The 18,002-nt window shown below is 41.6% G+C and overlaps 2 protein-coding genes across 3 annotated transcripts in view; one reads left to right on the top strand and one right to left on the bottom strand.

The window, feature by feature from the left end:
- usb1 (U6 snRNA biogenesis 1) overlaps positions 1–17,240 on the top strand; it is a 28,134-nt gene extending 10,894 nt beyond the window's left edge. Inside the window, exons 2-9 of the mRNA XM_037767916.1 lie at positions 5,225–5,234; positions 12,290–12,559; positions 13,564–13,703; positions 13,900–14,083; positions 14,832–14,885; positions 15,070–15,175; positions 15,477–15,557; positions 16,604–17,240. Of these exons, the coding sequence (XP_037623844.1) occupies positions 12,396–12,559; positions 13,564–13,703; positions 13,900–14,083; positions 14,832–14,885; positions 15,070–15,175; positions 15,477–15,557; positions 16,604–16,711 (837 nt within the window). The 5' untranslated portion in view covers positions 5,225–5,234; positions 12,290–12,395 and the 3' untranslated portion in view covers positions 16,712–17,240. The remainder of the gene's footprint in view (positions 1–5,224; positions 5,235–12,289; positions 12,560–13,563; positions 13,704–13,899; positions 14,084–14,831; positions 14,886–15,069; positions 15,176–15,476; positions 15,558–16,603) is intronic.
- On the bottom strand, positions 665–10,409 carry znf319b (zinc finger protein 319b). Of its 2 annotated transcripts, XM_037767884.1 has the most exons (3): positions 10,034–10,406; positions 7,093–7,243; positions 665–6,374 (listed from the first exon to the last, which is right to left on the bottom strand). In XM_037767884.1, exons 2-3 carry the CDS (start codon positions 7,095–7,097, stop codon positions 4,541–4,543), a joined length of 1,839 nt encoding a protein of 612 aa, XP_037623812.1. In that variant the 5' UTR covers positions 7,098–7,243; positions 10,034–10,406; the 3' UTR covers positions 665–4,540. The 2 variants fall into 2 exon arrangements, with proteins under 2 accessions (XP_037623812.1, XP_037623813.1); XM_037767885.1 differs by lacking the exon at positions 7,093–7,243 and having other exon boundaries at positions 10,034–10,409.
- Positions 17,241–18,002: the final 762 nt, after the last annotated feature.

Genomic DNA, 18,002 nt, shown 5'->3' with positions numbered 1-18,002 from the left:
ACAAATATTGTCCAGAAACCCTCACAGGTACTGCATTTAGCATTAAAAGTATGCTCAAATCATACCATGGTAAACTGCAGCCCAACAGGCAACAACAGCTGTCAGTGTGTCAGTGTGCTGACTTGACTATGACTTGACCCAAACTGCATGTGATTATCATAAAGTGGGCATGTCTGTAAAGGGGAGACTCGTGAGTATAGAACACATTTTCATTAAAATATCTTGAGGTCAGAGGTCAAGGGACCCCTTTGAAAATGGCCATGCCAGTTTTTCCTCACCAAAATTTAAATATAATTGGAGCATTATTTATCCTCCTTGGCAACAAACTAGTATGACATTGTTTTTTCTAAAAAAAATTCTAGTTTTATATCATAGCAGTATCTTCACTCTAGCTTTAAAACTGCAAAACTTTGAAAGATCGATTGTGTTAATGCGTTAAAGCAATTAGTGGCGTTAAAACAAATTTGCGTCAACTTTGACAGCCCTAATATAAATATAAAACTATGGCCCAGACTGGTCATCCTTCATGAATACTTTTACTTCTGATAATTACTTCTGCTTCAGAGACATTTTGTGGTATTTTTCAGAACTTTATTAATACACATTTTAGAAAAAAAATAACTCCCTAAAATCAGAAGAATAATAAATAATCTCTTGACTCCTGTAAGTTTATAAATGAAAAAAGTTTTATTTGTTAGTGCTGTGTGTAATTGAATGCTACATACATACAGATAATCTTAGCATGAATGTACACGTCGCCACAAAGTTTATTTCTTTTCTTTTTTTTCAACATCATTCACATAAACTACAGTACAATTTGAAAAAAAACAAAAACTATAGGAGGGAACAGTGCAGTGAGGAGGAGGAGGGGGTGAGCACCAGTTCCCAAGGACAGAACACAGGAACTAACACAGCAAGCATGCAGAGAGCAAGAGACACCAGGGTCTGACGGGTTCATTTACTGAAACTGAAAGGAAAGAGATGGTGGTTGGTGGGGAGGGGGGCTAAACTGGTGCCTGAACTGACTTTTTTCCCATTGAAACCACCAGTTAAAATGCAGAGGGGTGGATTTATTTAATTTGTGCTTATACAGGAGATTTTCCTCCCCTTTCCCTGACTGCATGTTGGATGTGGGATGGAGTTAATTACTCAAGATGTAAGTGTAGTTCTCCCTTTCACTTTGCAGTCAAATCCTCACTGTCCGTTAATGTTTCACCTACCTGAACAGCGCTCTATAACACACAGGACAAATGCACTACCAGACAGTCCAAACAGCTAAACCAGTGCTGCTGGGCTGGAATTATTCTTAGGCTTTAAACGTACAGTTGTACTATTATTATTACACATTAAAGCTGGGTTTCCACCAAAAGTTGCTGTGACTTTTAGTCCCCGGAACTACTTTTCAAGGAACTTGAAAGTTCCTTCAGCATACTGTTGTCTGCGTTTCCGCCGCGGTCTAAAGACCTGCGAAGGTTAGGCAAGTTAGTCCGCTGATGTATGAAAAAACAAGATGACATGAGACGAGGACTGCTGGTGGTCACAGTGGTAAACACACTCAGCTCAGTGTGTCTGCCTGTTTCATCTGAAATACACGCTGGAAAAAAATGTGTGTTTCACCAATCAGCGATGGTCATCCCCGCAAACTCCACCCCGAAAGTTCTGGTACTTTCAGAAAGTGCTAACCCCCGACCAGGGCCTTTTTTGGGGGTAAAATGTCCCCGGAACTTAATTTAGACCTTGGTCCCCGCGGTCAAAACGCAAAGAGTTCCTCAAAAGGTTCTTATTTCCAGGGGAAATCTCTTACGGTCGAGTGTACTGTCTGCGCTATACAGCGGGGTCCTTGTCCTGCACCTGGAGTGACTATTTTTTTATTATGCACACCTGATGATGTGTCAGCACCAATTAAAAAGTCAAAGTCCTTGAGCACTTCTTCAAACATGAACCCACCCTCATTGATTCCTGATGTGTTTGTGTTGTATTATTCAACTTTTACACCACCACTCTACAGAGTTCTGTGTGTAGAGATCGCTTCTTCTGTGATTTGGCTTTAGAAACAATTCTACATTGTGAAAACGGAGTATGAATCTGACTGACGTGTTAAAAAAATAAAGCCATTTTTATCCAAAACCTACCCCAAGGCCCTGGTCTCTCCATCTAGGAATATCGATTTCCATATCAATTTAAACATTTTTTAAAAAATAATATAAACAAACGTGAAACCATTAAAAAAAACATACAGTACTTGCTCGCAGTCTTATAATGCCAGATTCAGAAAATAAAAATATGATGGCTGACCAACCATCTGACCTCGCATGATGATGATGATGATGATGATGATGATGATGAAGAACAGAGACAGAAAGCAGAAGAGGAGGAAGAGGCACTGTGGCCTCGTTTTAAGGCTAAATCCAAAAGAAAAGAATTCAAAGCCAGAATAAAAAAACTTCAGTCTCCTTGGCCTCCTCCGTTTGTATTCAATACTGCACTCAAACCATGAATCAACAGCGAGAGAGGGAACAGGAAAAGGAACCATGATCACAGCTGACATGTAAACCAACTTGTTCGTCGGGGCTTCTAAAGCGCAACTAGAATCTCATAGCATTCAACGTAGAGGAAGGTGTCATTCACTCTGGTAGAAACCCACTCTGACAGACACAGCATCCGGCTCAACATGTAACAGGAAAAACATGGTTAATATTTCTCTAAAAACATGGGAAATATTGAACACAAAGTGCAGGTTCATCCTGCAAAAACAGCTCGGACAGACCAGTAAGGTTAGTAACTTTAAAAAAAAAAAAAAAAAAAAAAGGCGCAGGTCTGCTGAAACATTTCTAATACAATTCTCTACAGTCTGAATTTCCCTGTTTGACAGAATACTGTTTACATTCACACACTCAGACTCACACACACACGCAGGGTGCTCTTCGAGATCCCCTGCAACATACCGATACAATCACTACATGGACTACAAAAAGAACAAAAGAGCATTTGTTAAAACATTTCACGTGGTAAAAAGTAGCAAGAATACAAAAACAGTTCTTACATATTGGTTTTAAGAAAGACATTTCCAACTCATCTGGCTAAGTACACTCACACATCCATAGTATGTACAGGCTGAGAGAGGAAGTCATGTTCAAACTTGGACATTTTCAGTACAAAGAAGTCTGCAGCACTGCAGGAATATGACCATTATATTAGTGTGAAATATAATATATTTCTATATTTGTCTGTACTGAAGGGTGAGAATGGTATCAATCATCAGGGTTTTTATTGATGGTAGACTTCAGCTGGTTGGTTAGTCACACCTTTGGGATCAGGTGCTGCTTCATACTGGTGTTTTGGTACATCGGAATTATTTCACTATAGGACAATACGTCCCCAAACTCCCCCCAAACTGTTTCCCTTCACATAGGTGATAGATCACTGGCTACTTCATAAATAATACTTTTAAACCCAAATGGATGTGGACGCTGGGAGTCGGGGCCAAAAGAGCCAATACACTGCTTCTGCATTACTGTGTGGAGGTGAAAACCAAAGGTCATCTTACACCTGACCGAAGACAAATGAATGTGAGAACATGTGTCTTAGGGGTTCATGGTCAAACCTCCTAGTCCTCTGATACTAAACAGCAACAGGACGGGAAGAGGAGGGAAGCAAAAGAATGCAAAGATGAGAGGAAGGATGAGAAGGGGGGGGTGCTCGCCGATGAGAGAAATCACTCTGATTGGGTGTTCAAATTAAACAAATCAGTGCACGAGTAGAGAAACGAAAATGAGGAAAGCAAGACAACGGGTCAAATCAAGTGGAAAAACACAGAGGGCTCTTCTCATTTTTCATCTTCATCTCATCTGATCATTCCAATACACGGATATTTTCACAACGACATGGCTATCTGGAATGAAGCTAAGTGGTGAGTGAGAGTGGTGTGAAAATGGTCGGCAAACGCTGCTTTGTTTCTTGTACGTATCATAACAGCTTCTATATCTGCCGTCCTCGGAGAAACCTATTTCCTCTCACGCAGGCGCAGAACGTACGTGGTAGTTTGCCGTTAGCTGTAGTCTTTGCAGTGTGTTCGAGTTTAACTTTTTGGCCAAGGCAAAGGCGAAGTGAGGCCAAACAACTGGTGGCCTTCGTCGCCGCTAGTTCTTTAATGTCAGGTTGGTGTGTCTGGGCCTTAAGTATGACTTATGGTAGTTTAAGTGGTTGTGGCCTCTTCATTGCTATCAACTGTCTGATCGTGGGGCTGAGGAAAAGGGGAGAGGATAGGTATAAGAAGAAAAAGAGGTGGAACAAGAAGGAAAGTGCAGGAAGAGAAAAGCTCAGGATATTATGGAATGACGGGGTCACAGTACTAAAAGGCTTTGGGCGGGTTAGTAAAGCAACGAAAACTTGATGTATCACTGGTGAAATTGAATGCAATAATAAGAATAGCCTGGACTGTCCTGCAAATGTGGAGATAGTTAGGCTGAATAAACAGCCTGCAAGGGATGGACAAGAGGACAGGAGTTTAGGGGGACTGTCTGTTCAAGGGAATAAGTCTTTATATGCACTGGGGAACTGGGTAACCCCCACCATCGGCTGTGTGCTGCACCGTGTGATCCTGCAAAGAGCCCAAGTCACTGAAGCGCTCGCCACACCAAACACACTTGAACTGGCCCTCTCTGGAGTGTGTGCTCTGGTGTTTGGTCAGGTGCTCACGCTGTTTGAAGCCTTTGTTGCAGTGGCCACATTTGTACGGTTTCTCCCCCGTGTGCACACGCCGGTGTCGGTTCAGGTCCGAGGAGTATTTGAAACGTTTCTCACAGTCAGGGCACTTCAGCGGCTTTTCCCGCGACGGGTCGCAGCGGTGCTGGACGAATTCCGAAGAGGACAGGAAGCGGCGGTCACAGAGTGAGCACTTGAGGGGCTTCTCTTGGCAGTGAGAGTTTTGATGACGCTGTAATGTGGAACTCTTCTTGTAGCCCTTGCCGCAAACGTCGCACTTGTACGGCTTGTCGGGCGAGCTGTTGGACGACTCGCCGCACTTGTGTCTGAGCAGCTCTCCTGACTGGCTGAACTCCTTCTGGCATGAGGCGCACTTGAACAGGTTGTCCATACCGTGGACGTGCTGGTGGTAGAGGAGGTGAGACGGCTGCATGAAGCCCTTGTCGCACAGATTGCATTTGAACGGCCGGTCAGAAGGGTCTTTGTGCGTGCGTCGGTGGCGCACCAGTGCGTACTGCTGCTTGAAGCTCATCTGACACTCGTCACAGTGGAACGGACGCTCCTCCGAGTGTGTGCGCTCATGTTGCCGAAGGTCAGACGGCCGCTTGAAACCCTTACCGCATGTGGCGCAGCGGAACGGGCGGGAGCCCTGCGGGTGGCAGGGGTGGTGAAGGAGCTCCGACGACTCCTTGAAGTGCAGCTCGCACAAGTTGCATTTGAACAAGTGCTCGCCAGAGTGCACGTACATGTGGCGCACGAGGTGGGAGCGGTGCTTGAAACTCTTTTCACAAACGGCGCACTTGAATGGCCGTTCGCTGCTGTGTGTCCGCTGGTGGTGCTGTAGATGTGACGACTGGCTGAAGGACTTGTCACATGTGTCACATTTGAAGGGCTTCTCTCCCGTGTGCACCCTCTCGTGTCGCGTGAGTTCTGACAGGTGTTTGAAGCCCTTCTGGCAAACGGAGCATTTGTACGGCCGGTCTCGGGCTGAAGGAAAAGGTAGGATGGATGAGCTGCTGCTCGCTGATGCCCCGTCACTGCTGGGCTGCTGGGGAGTATTTGAGGTGGGTGTGACGTTGCCAGAAGAACCGGGTCGGTAGGTCTTCTCACATATTGAACACTTCATTGGGTTGGTGCTGTTATGGGATGTGTGATGCTGGGCTAAAGAGGTGAGCAGAGAGAACCCCATCTTACAAACCCCGCACACAAACGGCTTCTGCTCCACCTGAACGCACTGGTGTTCTAGCAAGTCTGTCGCCTGGTGGAAAATCTTCATGCACTGAGTGCACTGGAACGACCTGTCCTGATTCACCATGCACTGGTGCTCGTGTGGGTTGGCCAAGTGGGAGATATCGTGTCCACAGGCCGCACACTTGTGTCCTCCTTCTGCCACTACCTGTAGGGAGGTCTGAGGGGCCTGGGCGGCGTGCTGCTGCTGACTGTGTTGCCCGCCTCCGTGCTGCTGGCTGTGTTGGCTGTGCTGTCCATGCGGTTGCTGCTGCAAGGACGTAGCATCTGGCTGCAGCACAATGCCATACACCGCACAGCCCAACGCATTCTCAGCTCCTGGAGGGATGGTGTGGACGACTGGAGGTGGAGCATGCTGCTGCCAGGCCTCTGACATGCGTGCTCGGGTGTAGGGATTCAGTTTTGCAGCTGGTGTGGCCCAACTGCAGTAAGAAAGAGAGATTGGAACATAGTTAAAGTGGCAGTAGGCAGAATATGTTTGGCATCATTGGGCAAAAATGTTATAATAACCTTTCAGCATATTGTAATTCAAGCGTTCTAAAAGAAAACTAGACTTCTGCATCTCCTCTTGGCTCTATTTTCAGGCTTTAGAAAATCTAGCCTGTGACGGAACAATTTAGCCAATCACAGGTCATATCAGAGAGAGAGCGTTCCTATTGGCTGTTCATTCAATGAAGGCAACTGTCAATCACTCGCAAACTCCGATCAAACGGTCAAACTAGGCAGTGCTGATCAAATATTAATCAATATTCTGTTACTGTTACAAGATGTTTCTGAAAACATTTTATGCAAGAAATAGGCATTACAGTAACAGAATATTGATTCATATTTGATCAGTGCTGCCTAGTTTGACCGTTTGATCGGAGTTTGCGAGTCATTGACATCTGCTCAGAGACGGTAAGGCTCCAGCTCGGCTATGATTGGTTGTTTTCCTCTGGTCTGTGAAATCTTGCAGATGCCATTAGGAGCACCGGAGGACACAGAGCCACATGATTTTTTTTCACATTACTTGTCTAATGCACTACTGTCAGGATATAGTGACTGATCATAAAAATAAATTGTTTTTAATCATATTTGCTCCAATCTGCCTACTCCAGCTTTAAATAATGGGCTGAAGGCTTCAGAGAAAAAAAAACTCACTCCATTTCAGCAAGTGGCACTGAAGAACTGGTGAAGGGGCTGAGACGGAGGATATAGCGCAGAGGAAAGTAGCTGTGTGGAGATCAGACTTGTGTGAAGAGATGGAAGAAAATCCCCTACGTTCACTTCATTTGTGGCCTTCAAGTGGTATCTGTATGGAAAAGAGAATCGAGGTGAGTCAAAATATCAACGGGCAGAAAGGGGTTCCTCAATAACAACAGTGTAGCATTATGTTGCATCTCCAACATCCACTGATCCAACAGACGGTGCACCCAGTACAAGAGAATATTTGTGTAGCAAAATGCTTTAGTTAGCTAGTTACAAATTTTATTGTCCATAATGTGTAAAACTGTCTTTGGCTTCACCACAATCAACATAAGTTACAAATAAGATAATAGTAAGAAACAGTAAAAACAAAAAAACATGGAGGAGCTTGGAGTTCAATCATATGCAATCCAATATAGTTCCGTAAAGCAAATATGTTTAAAAACTATTTATTTTTATGAATCGGTCACTATATCCTGACAGTAGTGCATGAGACAGGTAATCTGAAAAGAATCATGTGCCTCTGTGTCCTCCGGTGCTCGTATTGGCATCTGCAAGATTTCACAGACCGGAGGAAAACAACCAATCAGAGCCGAGCTGGAGCCTTGCCGTCTCTGAGCAGCTGTCAATCACTCGCGAACTCCGAGGAAATACCAAGCACCGCCCACCAGCCGGAGCAAACTTTCTCATTTTACAACTAAATAGTACACTACAAGATGTTTCTGAAAACATTTGAGGAGAGAAATAGGCATTACAGTAACAGAATATTGATTAATATTTGATCAGCGCTGCCTAGTTTGACCGTTTGATCGGAGTTTGCGAGTGACTGACAGCTGCCTCCGTTGAATGAACAGCCAATAGGAACGCTCTCTCTCTGAAATGACCTGTGATTGGCCAAAGTTTCCCGTCACGGGCTAGATTTTTTAAATCCTGAAAACAGAGCCATGAGGAGGTGCAGAAGTCTAGTTTTCTATAATTACAATATGCTGGAAGGTTATTATTGATTTTTTCCCCCCAGTGATGCCATTAAACTTCCTGAGTAGCTTTTTAAAAAACACATTCAGTGTTATCTATAAAAATTAAGGTGGCTATCCATATAAGTTCCTAAGTATTTAAAACAGCTAACCTTTTCAACAGGGTGCCCCCATGATTGTTAGGAGTTAAGAAAATATAAGATGAACCTTTATTTATCCCTGGAGGGAAATTCAGGTGTCAAAGCAGCAACATCAGCAAACAGAGTGAAACACAGGAGAGGTAAAGGTATACAAAAATTATAAAAACAATAATAGAGATATAAAAGATACAGAGTGAATGGGTGAACATAGTGTGTACAGTCCGGCATTAAATAAATATAGTATGTGCGATAAATAAATGTAATATGTACATATGTGCAGTCTATAAAAAAAGTTATTGGCAGAGTTGGCATGAATGTAATGTTTACTGGATATGACCATTTCTTTGCTTTTATTTTCTGCAAAAAATTTAGAAAGTTTACAATTTTGCTACATCAGCTTTAGCAGCCAGTTATGATTTACCAGACTCAGCAGAAACAAGAGGCATTACAACTTGTGGATTAGTTTTGCTGTGAGGGTTGTTGCAATATTAGGTTTACAACAGCAGGTGCCAGACTGTACAGGCAGCCTCTCTACCAACACATCACAGCAGATTCATCCCATCTGCTCATTGAGCAACTCTTGACAGAAGAGTTACACTAGATCACAGCGTGTTTACATCAGTCTTATGCATCATCCATAATGCATATAAAGTCATGTAAAAACATCCCTACAATTATATGTTGACGTTACTGCATCCCCAATGCAATGTAATGAAATCATTAAACCTGAATATGTGCACCACAGCAAGTGATCATTCATTGACATGCACACTTGGACACAATACATTAAGTCGTATATTTAAATTAATTGTTGCACCTCTTGTCTGTGCAGAAATCAAAATGCTCAAAAAAAATGTGTAAAGTTACTTTTGTAATTGTGCCACATCAGCTTTAGCAGCCAGTTATGATTTGTCAGACTCAGCAGAAACAAGAAACATTAAAACATGTGGATTAGTTATGCTGTGAGGGGTTGTTGCAATATTAGGTTTACAACAGCAGGTGCCAGACTGTACAGGCAGCCTCTCTACCAACACATCACAGCAGATCCATTGAGCATCTCTTGACAGAAGAGTTGCACTGATCACAGCATGTTTACATCAGTACTTATGCATTATGTCTTATGCATGTCATGTAAAACATCCTTACAATGATATGTTGACGTTACTGCATCCCCAATGCAATGTAATCATAAACAACCTGAAGATGTGCACCGTGGGGACAGTGATCATTCATTAACATACACACACTTGGACAGAATGTATAATATATAATGTGTATATATATATACATATATATTCCTGCATAAATTACATTTATGCAGAAATCAAAATGCTCAACGATTCGTGGTTTTAAACAATGTGGAAGACATCATCCCCAATGTAATGTAATGTAATCATAAACAACCTGAAGATGTGCAGCATAGCAAGGCATCATTCATTAACATGCACACTTGGACACATTAAAGTCGTATATTTAAATCTATTTATTATACTGGTTATGTAGTTGCACCTCTTGTCTATGCAGAAATCAAAATGCTCAACGATTCGCGGTTAAATGTGTAAGACAGCGTCTGCGCATCATACCGTTTTTCTCCTCTCCATGCAAAGATCAGTGTAATCAGGATAGCCTAGCCTAGCTTAGCCTAGCTTAGCTTAGCTTCATGCTAACGCAGCCACAGAGCTAGCTAGCTAATGATAACAGCCTGGTAGTAGCCGCTGCAGCGACAGCTTTGTTAGTGAGCGGTGCAGGTAAACACAGGTGAGAAACTCCGCGTGTACTCACCTGGAGAGTCCAGACGAGCCTGCTGAGTGTGTCTTTCCTCTGCTTAGCTGCTAGCTGCTAGCTGCTCCCTCCAAACAACATCCGCAGCCCGGCGGTGTCTGGTCGGAGGCGCTCTTCTTGTTCGAGCTGCTGAGGCTCCGGGGGCCGACAAATGTTCATTAAAATGGTTGAAAATCCTCCCGCGGTTTCTCTATTCGCCCCATAAACCGTGTGGTGTTTATGTGTCTGCTAGAGCTTTAACCTCGAGGAGCAGAAACATGTTGCATGTTGTTATAAGATGCTAGCAGCTAGCTGTCGGCTAGCTTCTGAGCACACTGCCCGCGACCGGGAACATGAATAAAACAACACGCGCACACACACACACACACACACACACACACACACACACACACACACACACACACACACACACACCCCCGGAACCGTGTGTGATGGTTTTAATTTATTTTTATACTTTATTTTTTACTTTATTTTATTTTTTGCTTTATGTTTTACTTTATTGTATTTTGTAATTTTATTTTTTACTTATTTTTTGTACTTTATTTTATTTTTTACTTTATTTTATTTACTTTATTTTATTTTTTATTTTATTTTTTACTTTATTTTATTTTTTATTTTATTTTTTACTTTATTTTATTTTTTACTTTATATTTTACTTTATTTTATTTTTTACTTTATTTTTTACTTTATTTTATTTTTTACTTTATTTTTTACTTTATTTTATTTTTTACTTTATATTTTACTTTGTTTTTTACTTTATTTTATTTTTTACTTTGTTTTTTACTTTATTTTATTTTTTACTTTATTTTTTATTTTGTTTTTTACGTTATTTTATTTTTTACTTTATTTTATTTTTTACTTTATATTTTACTTTGTTTTTTACTTTATTTTATTTTTTACTTTATTATTTTTTTTTTAATTGACACACACACGCACACACACACCCGGAACCATGTATGATGGTTTTAATGTAACACTTCAGCAAACATTTTTCAACACATCTATTCCTGTTTTTCTAAAGAGTATAATGTGTTAGTTTAAACTATCATTAAACAATTATGACATCATTCAGTTTCAGCTGAGCCTGTCAACTCTTTTAAATGCTGTCATAACATATATATGTATTTTTGACAAATTTAAGGAAATCTTTAAGGCCGAGCAGTACACAAAAATACCTATATAGACAAATTCCTCACTTTACACATATTGTGGCAAACATCTGAAAGGGGAACTGATGAGTTTAGTTAGTAAAATAGGAGTTGCATTTATTGTACCAGAGTTTCAAATCCAAGTAGGGAAAAGGGTTAGTGATGATTTATCAGTTTACACAGGAGAAATGCTTTCAATACTGTTAGCAGTGCAGAAGATAGAGGAGGCCAGACCATTGAGAGCAATCATTTACTCAGACTCAAGTTCATCACTAGTTCATTTACAGTACAGTCATTCAGACAGCAGACCAGACAGTTTGATTGAAATACAACAAACACTATACAGAATTCAAATGATGTGGCTTTCAGTAATATTCTTTATGGATACCAGCACACATAGGGGTCAGAGGAAATGAAATGGTAGATAAGACTGCAAAGTAGGCTACAAAAAAATAACGACATTGATTTGACAGTTAGCTTCAGCAAAACAGAAATGAATAGCAATTATTAAACAGAGACTGAGGGAAAGGTGGCAGAAGCAATGGGAGGAAGAGAGGAAAGGACCGTGGTTTTACAGAGTTCAAAGGAAAGTGGGAGGGAACAGGAGAGATGAGATAATCATATCAAGACTTAGATTTGGACACACTGGACTAAACAGCACACTATTTAAAATAGGTAAACATGACACAGGTAAATGTAATCATTGTGGACAAGAGGAAACGGTGGAGCATGTCATATTGCATTGTGAGAGATATGAGGAAGAAAGATTTGAGTCAAGGCCTCAAAGAGATTAAAGTACACTTTGATTTAATAGATATTCTACAAAAGAACTCACTAAATGAGGTTTACAGAACATTATTTCAGGATCTTAGACAAATTAATATGATTAGAAAAATATGAGTTTTCTTTTTTCTTTTTTTTTAATTATCCAGACTGATCCACCCTCCAGACCAGCTGGTGGTGGTAATGCACCAAACCTCAAAGAAGAAGAAGAAGAAGAAGAAGAAGAAGAAGAAGGGGAACTGATGTTGAGGTGGGGCTGTGTTTCACTGGTACATACATTACCAGTACACCAGGTTGTTTACACCGGAAGAGCAGGATTGTGTGGAGCAAACACGTTTATGTTACCTAGAGTGTAACTTTAATATGCATGTTAATTCCTCTCAGACTTTCAGCACATTCACACGCATCGTTATGTGCTGGTAGGGGACAGGATGCTGGTCGGATACAGCAGCTCGGAGGAGGAGGAGAGTGAGGCTGCAGCGGGGACTGATGGAAACAAGAGTTCCTCTCGGAAGTGTGAAGAGGAAGAGGATGTTAACCATGGCAGCCCAGCGAGGAAGAAACGCAGCATGGAGGAGCAGGCTCCTAAAGCTCGGTGCGTGGTGACTTCCTGTCTGTGTAGAGAAAGAGCAGGGCCGGCTCTAGACCGTTTGGTCTCTGCTCCTCTGCCTGCTTGCCTTCACTCACACAGTGCGCGCATTCTCGCTATTTCGCTCCACCTCACGTGCATGCGCGCACATTACACACTGCAGAAGAGTTAGTTAGTTTAGCTCTGAGAATATCTAGTGAATGTACGGTGGACGTTTGTGCAGAAATAAATGCTGCAGCTCCTCCAGACCAGCAGAGGGTTCCCGTGTCTTGTGAAGTGACGGGGCTCCGCAGCGAGAAACGTTATCGTCTCCGACCAAAACTCCGGTGTCTCCCTGCGGGCGCAGTCGGGAGGCGATAACCAATTCAATGTTTTTTTTTAAATGGGTTATTAGTTAGATGCTTGAAATAAGGTCTGTGGTTAACACAAGATTAAGAGATTTTAATGTTTTGTTCACAAACATAAAATACATCATTTAATACTCCACTCGCTAATTTTGAAGCCTTTCTGTGTCTTGTGGCTAAATGAGACTACAAGATGTCATCATACCAACTCGTCTGTCTTTATAGCCTCGTTGTGTATACTTGCGTGTAGTTTTTGCGTCTGCTGATTACATCCACACTTCAAAAATCATAAAAGTGGTGTTAAATTGTGAAGATTATCTTGCTGAACATAACGTGTAAGTATCATAAACTTTTACAGAGTTTATTTTCTTCAATAATCCAAAACCAAACGGGAAAATCCTACTGGCTTTTTGTCGAGGGAACCCAGAGCGATGCTAACCTCCTGGTTGGCCAACAAAAATATGTCATCCCTGGAGAACTCTCTACGGCCCTGAGAAAGAGGATGAGACAGAAAACACCATTTCTCAAATTGTAACGTATGACCAAGAGTAGTTATTGAGCTAATAAATCGTATAATGTTATTCAGTTTGTGGTCATGACCAACCCCTGGATGATGAGCCTATTGAAAGTGTTTTTTAAGGTCTCATGGTGCTGTGTTTCCGTTAGGCTGCCTCTTCCTGGTTGCCTGTTGGACATGTTTCCAGATGAAGTGAGCTCAGAGACTGAAGACAGCTCTCTTCATGATGGACGCGTTCGCTCCTTCAAACATGAGAGAGGCAACTGGGCCACCTATGTTTATTTCCCGTGTAAGACCAACACACTGTACTGCTCATGATTGATCGATCAATTATCATATCTTGAACCTAATTTGGATTCCTGTGTGCATGTTTCCCCTGATCTCTCTCTCTCTCTCTCTCTCTCTCTGTCTCTCTCTCTCTCTCTCTCTCTCTCTCTCTCTCTCTCTCTCTCTCTCTCTCTCTCTCTCTCTACTATGCACATCAGACCATCCTGAGGAGGAGTTCGGGGAGTTGTTGGAGGAGTTGCTCTCATTAGCCGGGGCCCACGGTGCGATTTTGACCCCGCAGGAGGAGTTCCACCTCAGCGTGTCTCAGACGGTGGTGCTCAGACACCACTGGATCCAACCCTTCACCCGGAGCCTCAGGGCAGGACTGGTGCTCCGCAAAAGGTTCGCTCAAATACCCATAACAAGAGGAAAACTTTTAAATTTGATTTGTTCTTCTTTTCTGCTTAATACTTTAGGTGTTTGCCATTAAGTTTGCAAAGCATATACAGTATGTAAAGGGAGTAATTTGTTGGACAAGTAATTGAATTGCACCAATGATCAAAAAAATAAAATACTTAAAGGTACGGTGTGTAGGATTTGGTGGCATCTAGTGGTGTGGTTGCACATTGCAACCAACTGAGTACCCCTCCGCTCGCTCCTCCCTTTCCAAGACTGCGGTAACGTGAGCCGCCGAGTGCAAAACCATGCCTCTCTCAGAGGTCATCCTTACCATAGTGACACTAATTTAGGAGCAACAGAAGTCAGACGGCGGCTGGCGGTACCACGGTTTTGCATTCTGCGGCTCACGTTACCGCAGTTTCACAAGCGTGTTGGTGGAGAACTACGGGTTGTGCGGGAGGACTAAAAACCAAACAACAGTATTACAACAAAACAAGGCAAGATAATAAGACAAAAGGAAATTAAATGTTTAAACAATGAAGAGCATATAAGCATTGTATTACTATAGATAAAAAAAACTCTGTAATAACTCTCACGGCAAGGTGAGTAAAACTGCATTTGCAGCAACATCCTAGAGGATCACGTGCACTGTAGGTGGAATAGTGAAAATAGATTTGAAAAAATATGTGAAAGTTACACCCGGAACTGGCTATGGTGGAAATTTCATTCTAGCTGTGTTTCTTGTTGCCAGGTTTGCGTGCTCTGCGGGAAGACTGAGGGTCTATTGTAACGCTGAGAAGACGAGGTACAGTCACAGCCTTTAATTGTCTCTCTTTCTCATGATTATATACACTGTAAATATAATTTATATATACACAGTTTATTTCCTAACGTGTCTGTTTGAATTCCCTGAGCTTCTATTCTTCATGGTTCGACCATGCCGTATGCATATACTGTAGGTATGTGTCTCTGTCTGTTGTCCCCTGCAGGACGTTTCTGGGGATGGAAGTGTGTACTGGGCATGCTCAGTTGTTGGACCTGGTCCAAGCAGTGGACAGAACAATGACAGAGTTTCACCTGGACACTTTCTATCAGGTGACTGATCGACACATTTTAACACACAAATAGATTATATTATTGTAGCTAGACCTTTTTGTGTTGTTGAGGTGTTGATACCTGGGTAGATGGGGTGAATCTGCAAGATCCAAATGTGTTTGTGGGATGCTCTTTTATGTCTTAGCAACTATTTCATTTTAATTGTGATTCAAGCTAACTAAAGTATTATTGTAAATCAATGCTTTGTCTGAAAACTATGAACAAATCGTCCAAAAGGATCTGAAGTAGTACACACCTCCGTGTCTTACCTCTATAATGTTCCCCCTGGTGTGTTTTCTAGGATCCATCTTTCCACGTGAGTCTGGCCTGGTGTGTTGGAGACTTGACGGAACAGATGAAGGAGTGCCTTCAGGGGATGCAGGTACTGGGACATCTTGTTTCTCTCCATCCTAATTCCCAACACTGACATCACTGACTGTTCATTTTTTGCCACTTAACAGTCAGTTCTAAATCCAAAGGTTTCCTGTTGTTCCGCAGTCCATATATTAGCAGTCTATCACAGCCATATCACTGTCAGCATACATGTTAGCCGATTACATAGTGCAGTACAAAATGCCAAATATGAGTGAGGTCGTTTTTAAGGTGTCTCTATCACATAGTTTTTCCATCAGAGAGCACTGAAAAATATATTTATTAGCTGTAAAACGTAATGCTCCATATATCATAATTCTTAAATGTATCCTATCAAAAATGTGTGTTAGCCAATAGAGAGGCAAAGTCCCGCCCCTTCTGGTGGACCACTATGGGACCTTAGTTCGGAAAAAATATGAACAGTAGTCAACTCTATATACTGTTAACTGATTTGTCAAGCTCTCAACTAACGGCCAGGCTTAAGTAGTTATTTGTTTTTGGACCAATGGGCTTGCACATTGATGGAGAACCACCCTCCGACTCTACTGATTAGTGTAACACAATATAGGTGTGCAAGCTACTGCTGACAATGACCCCGATGAAGACCCACGTCAGTCACAACGCGTTGGTCATTTAAAATTATTATTGCCATCCGTAAATTAACGCTCCTGACCATTTTTACAGTCGTTTCCACTTCACCTTATAGTATCTTGAATAGGTAAACCAGACATGTCGAAGAGATATACATTTGATAATTCACAAGTTAGTTTTATGCATGTGTTATTGAAAATACATAAGTACTTTATAAATGAGACCAAATAAATACATTTAGTTGGAGTTAACAGGCTCTTGTTTTTTTCCTCTCATCAGAAAAAAAAATAATCATACAGCAATCTATTGTTTTTTTGTATTGTGTTGAACACTTCTGACCATTCTGACAGCAGCTGAGATAATGTCGGGTATAGAGGAGTTACAGGAGTTTGGACTGAATGACTTGCACATAATTTACCGGCTGACTACTACTCATATGTCTCTGTTTTTTTTTTTGACTGTTAGAGTCTGATTGATGACCACGAAGAAGGACCATTTCTACTGAGGTTGGACTGCGTGGAGCTGCGCTGCAGGACGGGAAACAAGACTTTCTGCTTCACTCTGGAGGCCTAAAATATGACACATGTATACCCTAACCAGTCACCCTTTACAGCGGTGTTCTTCTGACCCACAGAAATGAGCTAAACACATACGCATTTAGTGGAGCAGTGACGATATGTTGTAGGGCTGTCCGAGACCAAAGAAATTCATAGTCGACTAATACTCATAGTGTTTTGTCGACGATTTTGTCACGTAAAACAGATTTTCTCCACATAGAATAACACAAATGCACCACTTTAAATCTTATGTTTACCAGAGATGGGCTCTTAGAAATAAATTATTCAGCAGAGAAAAACATTAAAAATGACTAATCAAGTAAAGAAATCTTAGTCATCTAAGACCAAACCAACCGATCGGTCAACTAATCCCCTAAGGAGGAGGCAGCCCTAACATGTTGTATTCTTTTAAGAACTGCTAACGGATATGTGGCATGTTCCTACAAAGACAATCAACGTTCAATGGACCAAAATAATGTAAAGAAAAACAATTTATTGTATTTTAATACTGTATGTAAATAAAGTTGCTACTGGTTTTATACTTATTTTTGCATGACTAATGCTACGAGATGTGATCAGGGTTCAGAACGGTTGATGTGTCACCCGAACAAGCTTTTCGAGAATGATGACGCATGTGTGAGAAGCTGAACCACAGACTGAACATGCAGACGCCTCAATGAAAGGAAGTTGTGGACTCAGTATTGAAACCTCAAGAGTTTTTCCCAATATGCAGTCATTTACCTCACTGACATGAACAGAGAGGAGGGAATTAGTCATCACTTAAAGATGACCTATTATGCTCATTTTCAGGTGCATACTTGTATGTTGGGTTTCTATTAGAACATGTTTACATGCTTTAATGTTCAAAAAACGCTTTACATTTCTCATACCGGCTGTGTTGCAGCTCCTCTTTTCACTCTCGGTCTAAAAGGAGCAATGTTTCTGTGGGGAGAGTAACTCCCTTTGGCGTGAACAAAAAAACGATAACTCTAAAGGAAAAGGGAAAAAGCACAAGTCCTCTTTGATACACTTGAAATGACTGTTCTATTAATTTAATCTTAACGGAATAGTGTGTAACATTTGCAGGGGATCTATTAGCAGAAACTATGTTTTCATTAGTGTATAATCACCTGAAACTAAGAATTGTGTTTTCTTTAGCTTAGAATGAGCCCTTCATATCTACATAGGGAGCGGGTCCTCTTCACGGAGTCCAACATGTTGCTCCACAATCTTTCTACAGTAGCCCAGAATGGTCAAACCAAACACTGGCTTTAGAGAGAGCCTTTCACATATTTAGGTTATTTGAA

This window comes from Sebastes umbrosus, chromosome 4 (assembly GCF_015220745.1).
Source record: "Sebastes umbrosus isolate fSebUmb1 chromosome 4, fSebUmb1.pri, whole genome shotgun sequence".
Lineage (NCBI taxonomy): Eukaryota > Metazoa > Chordata > Actinopteri > Perciformes > Sebastidae > Sebastes > Sebastes umbrosus.
This window is presented reverse-complemented; position numbering and strand designations above follow the sequence as displayed.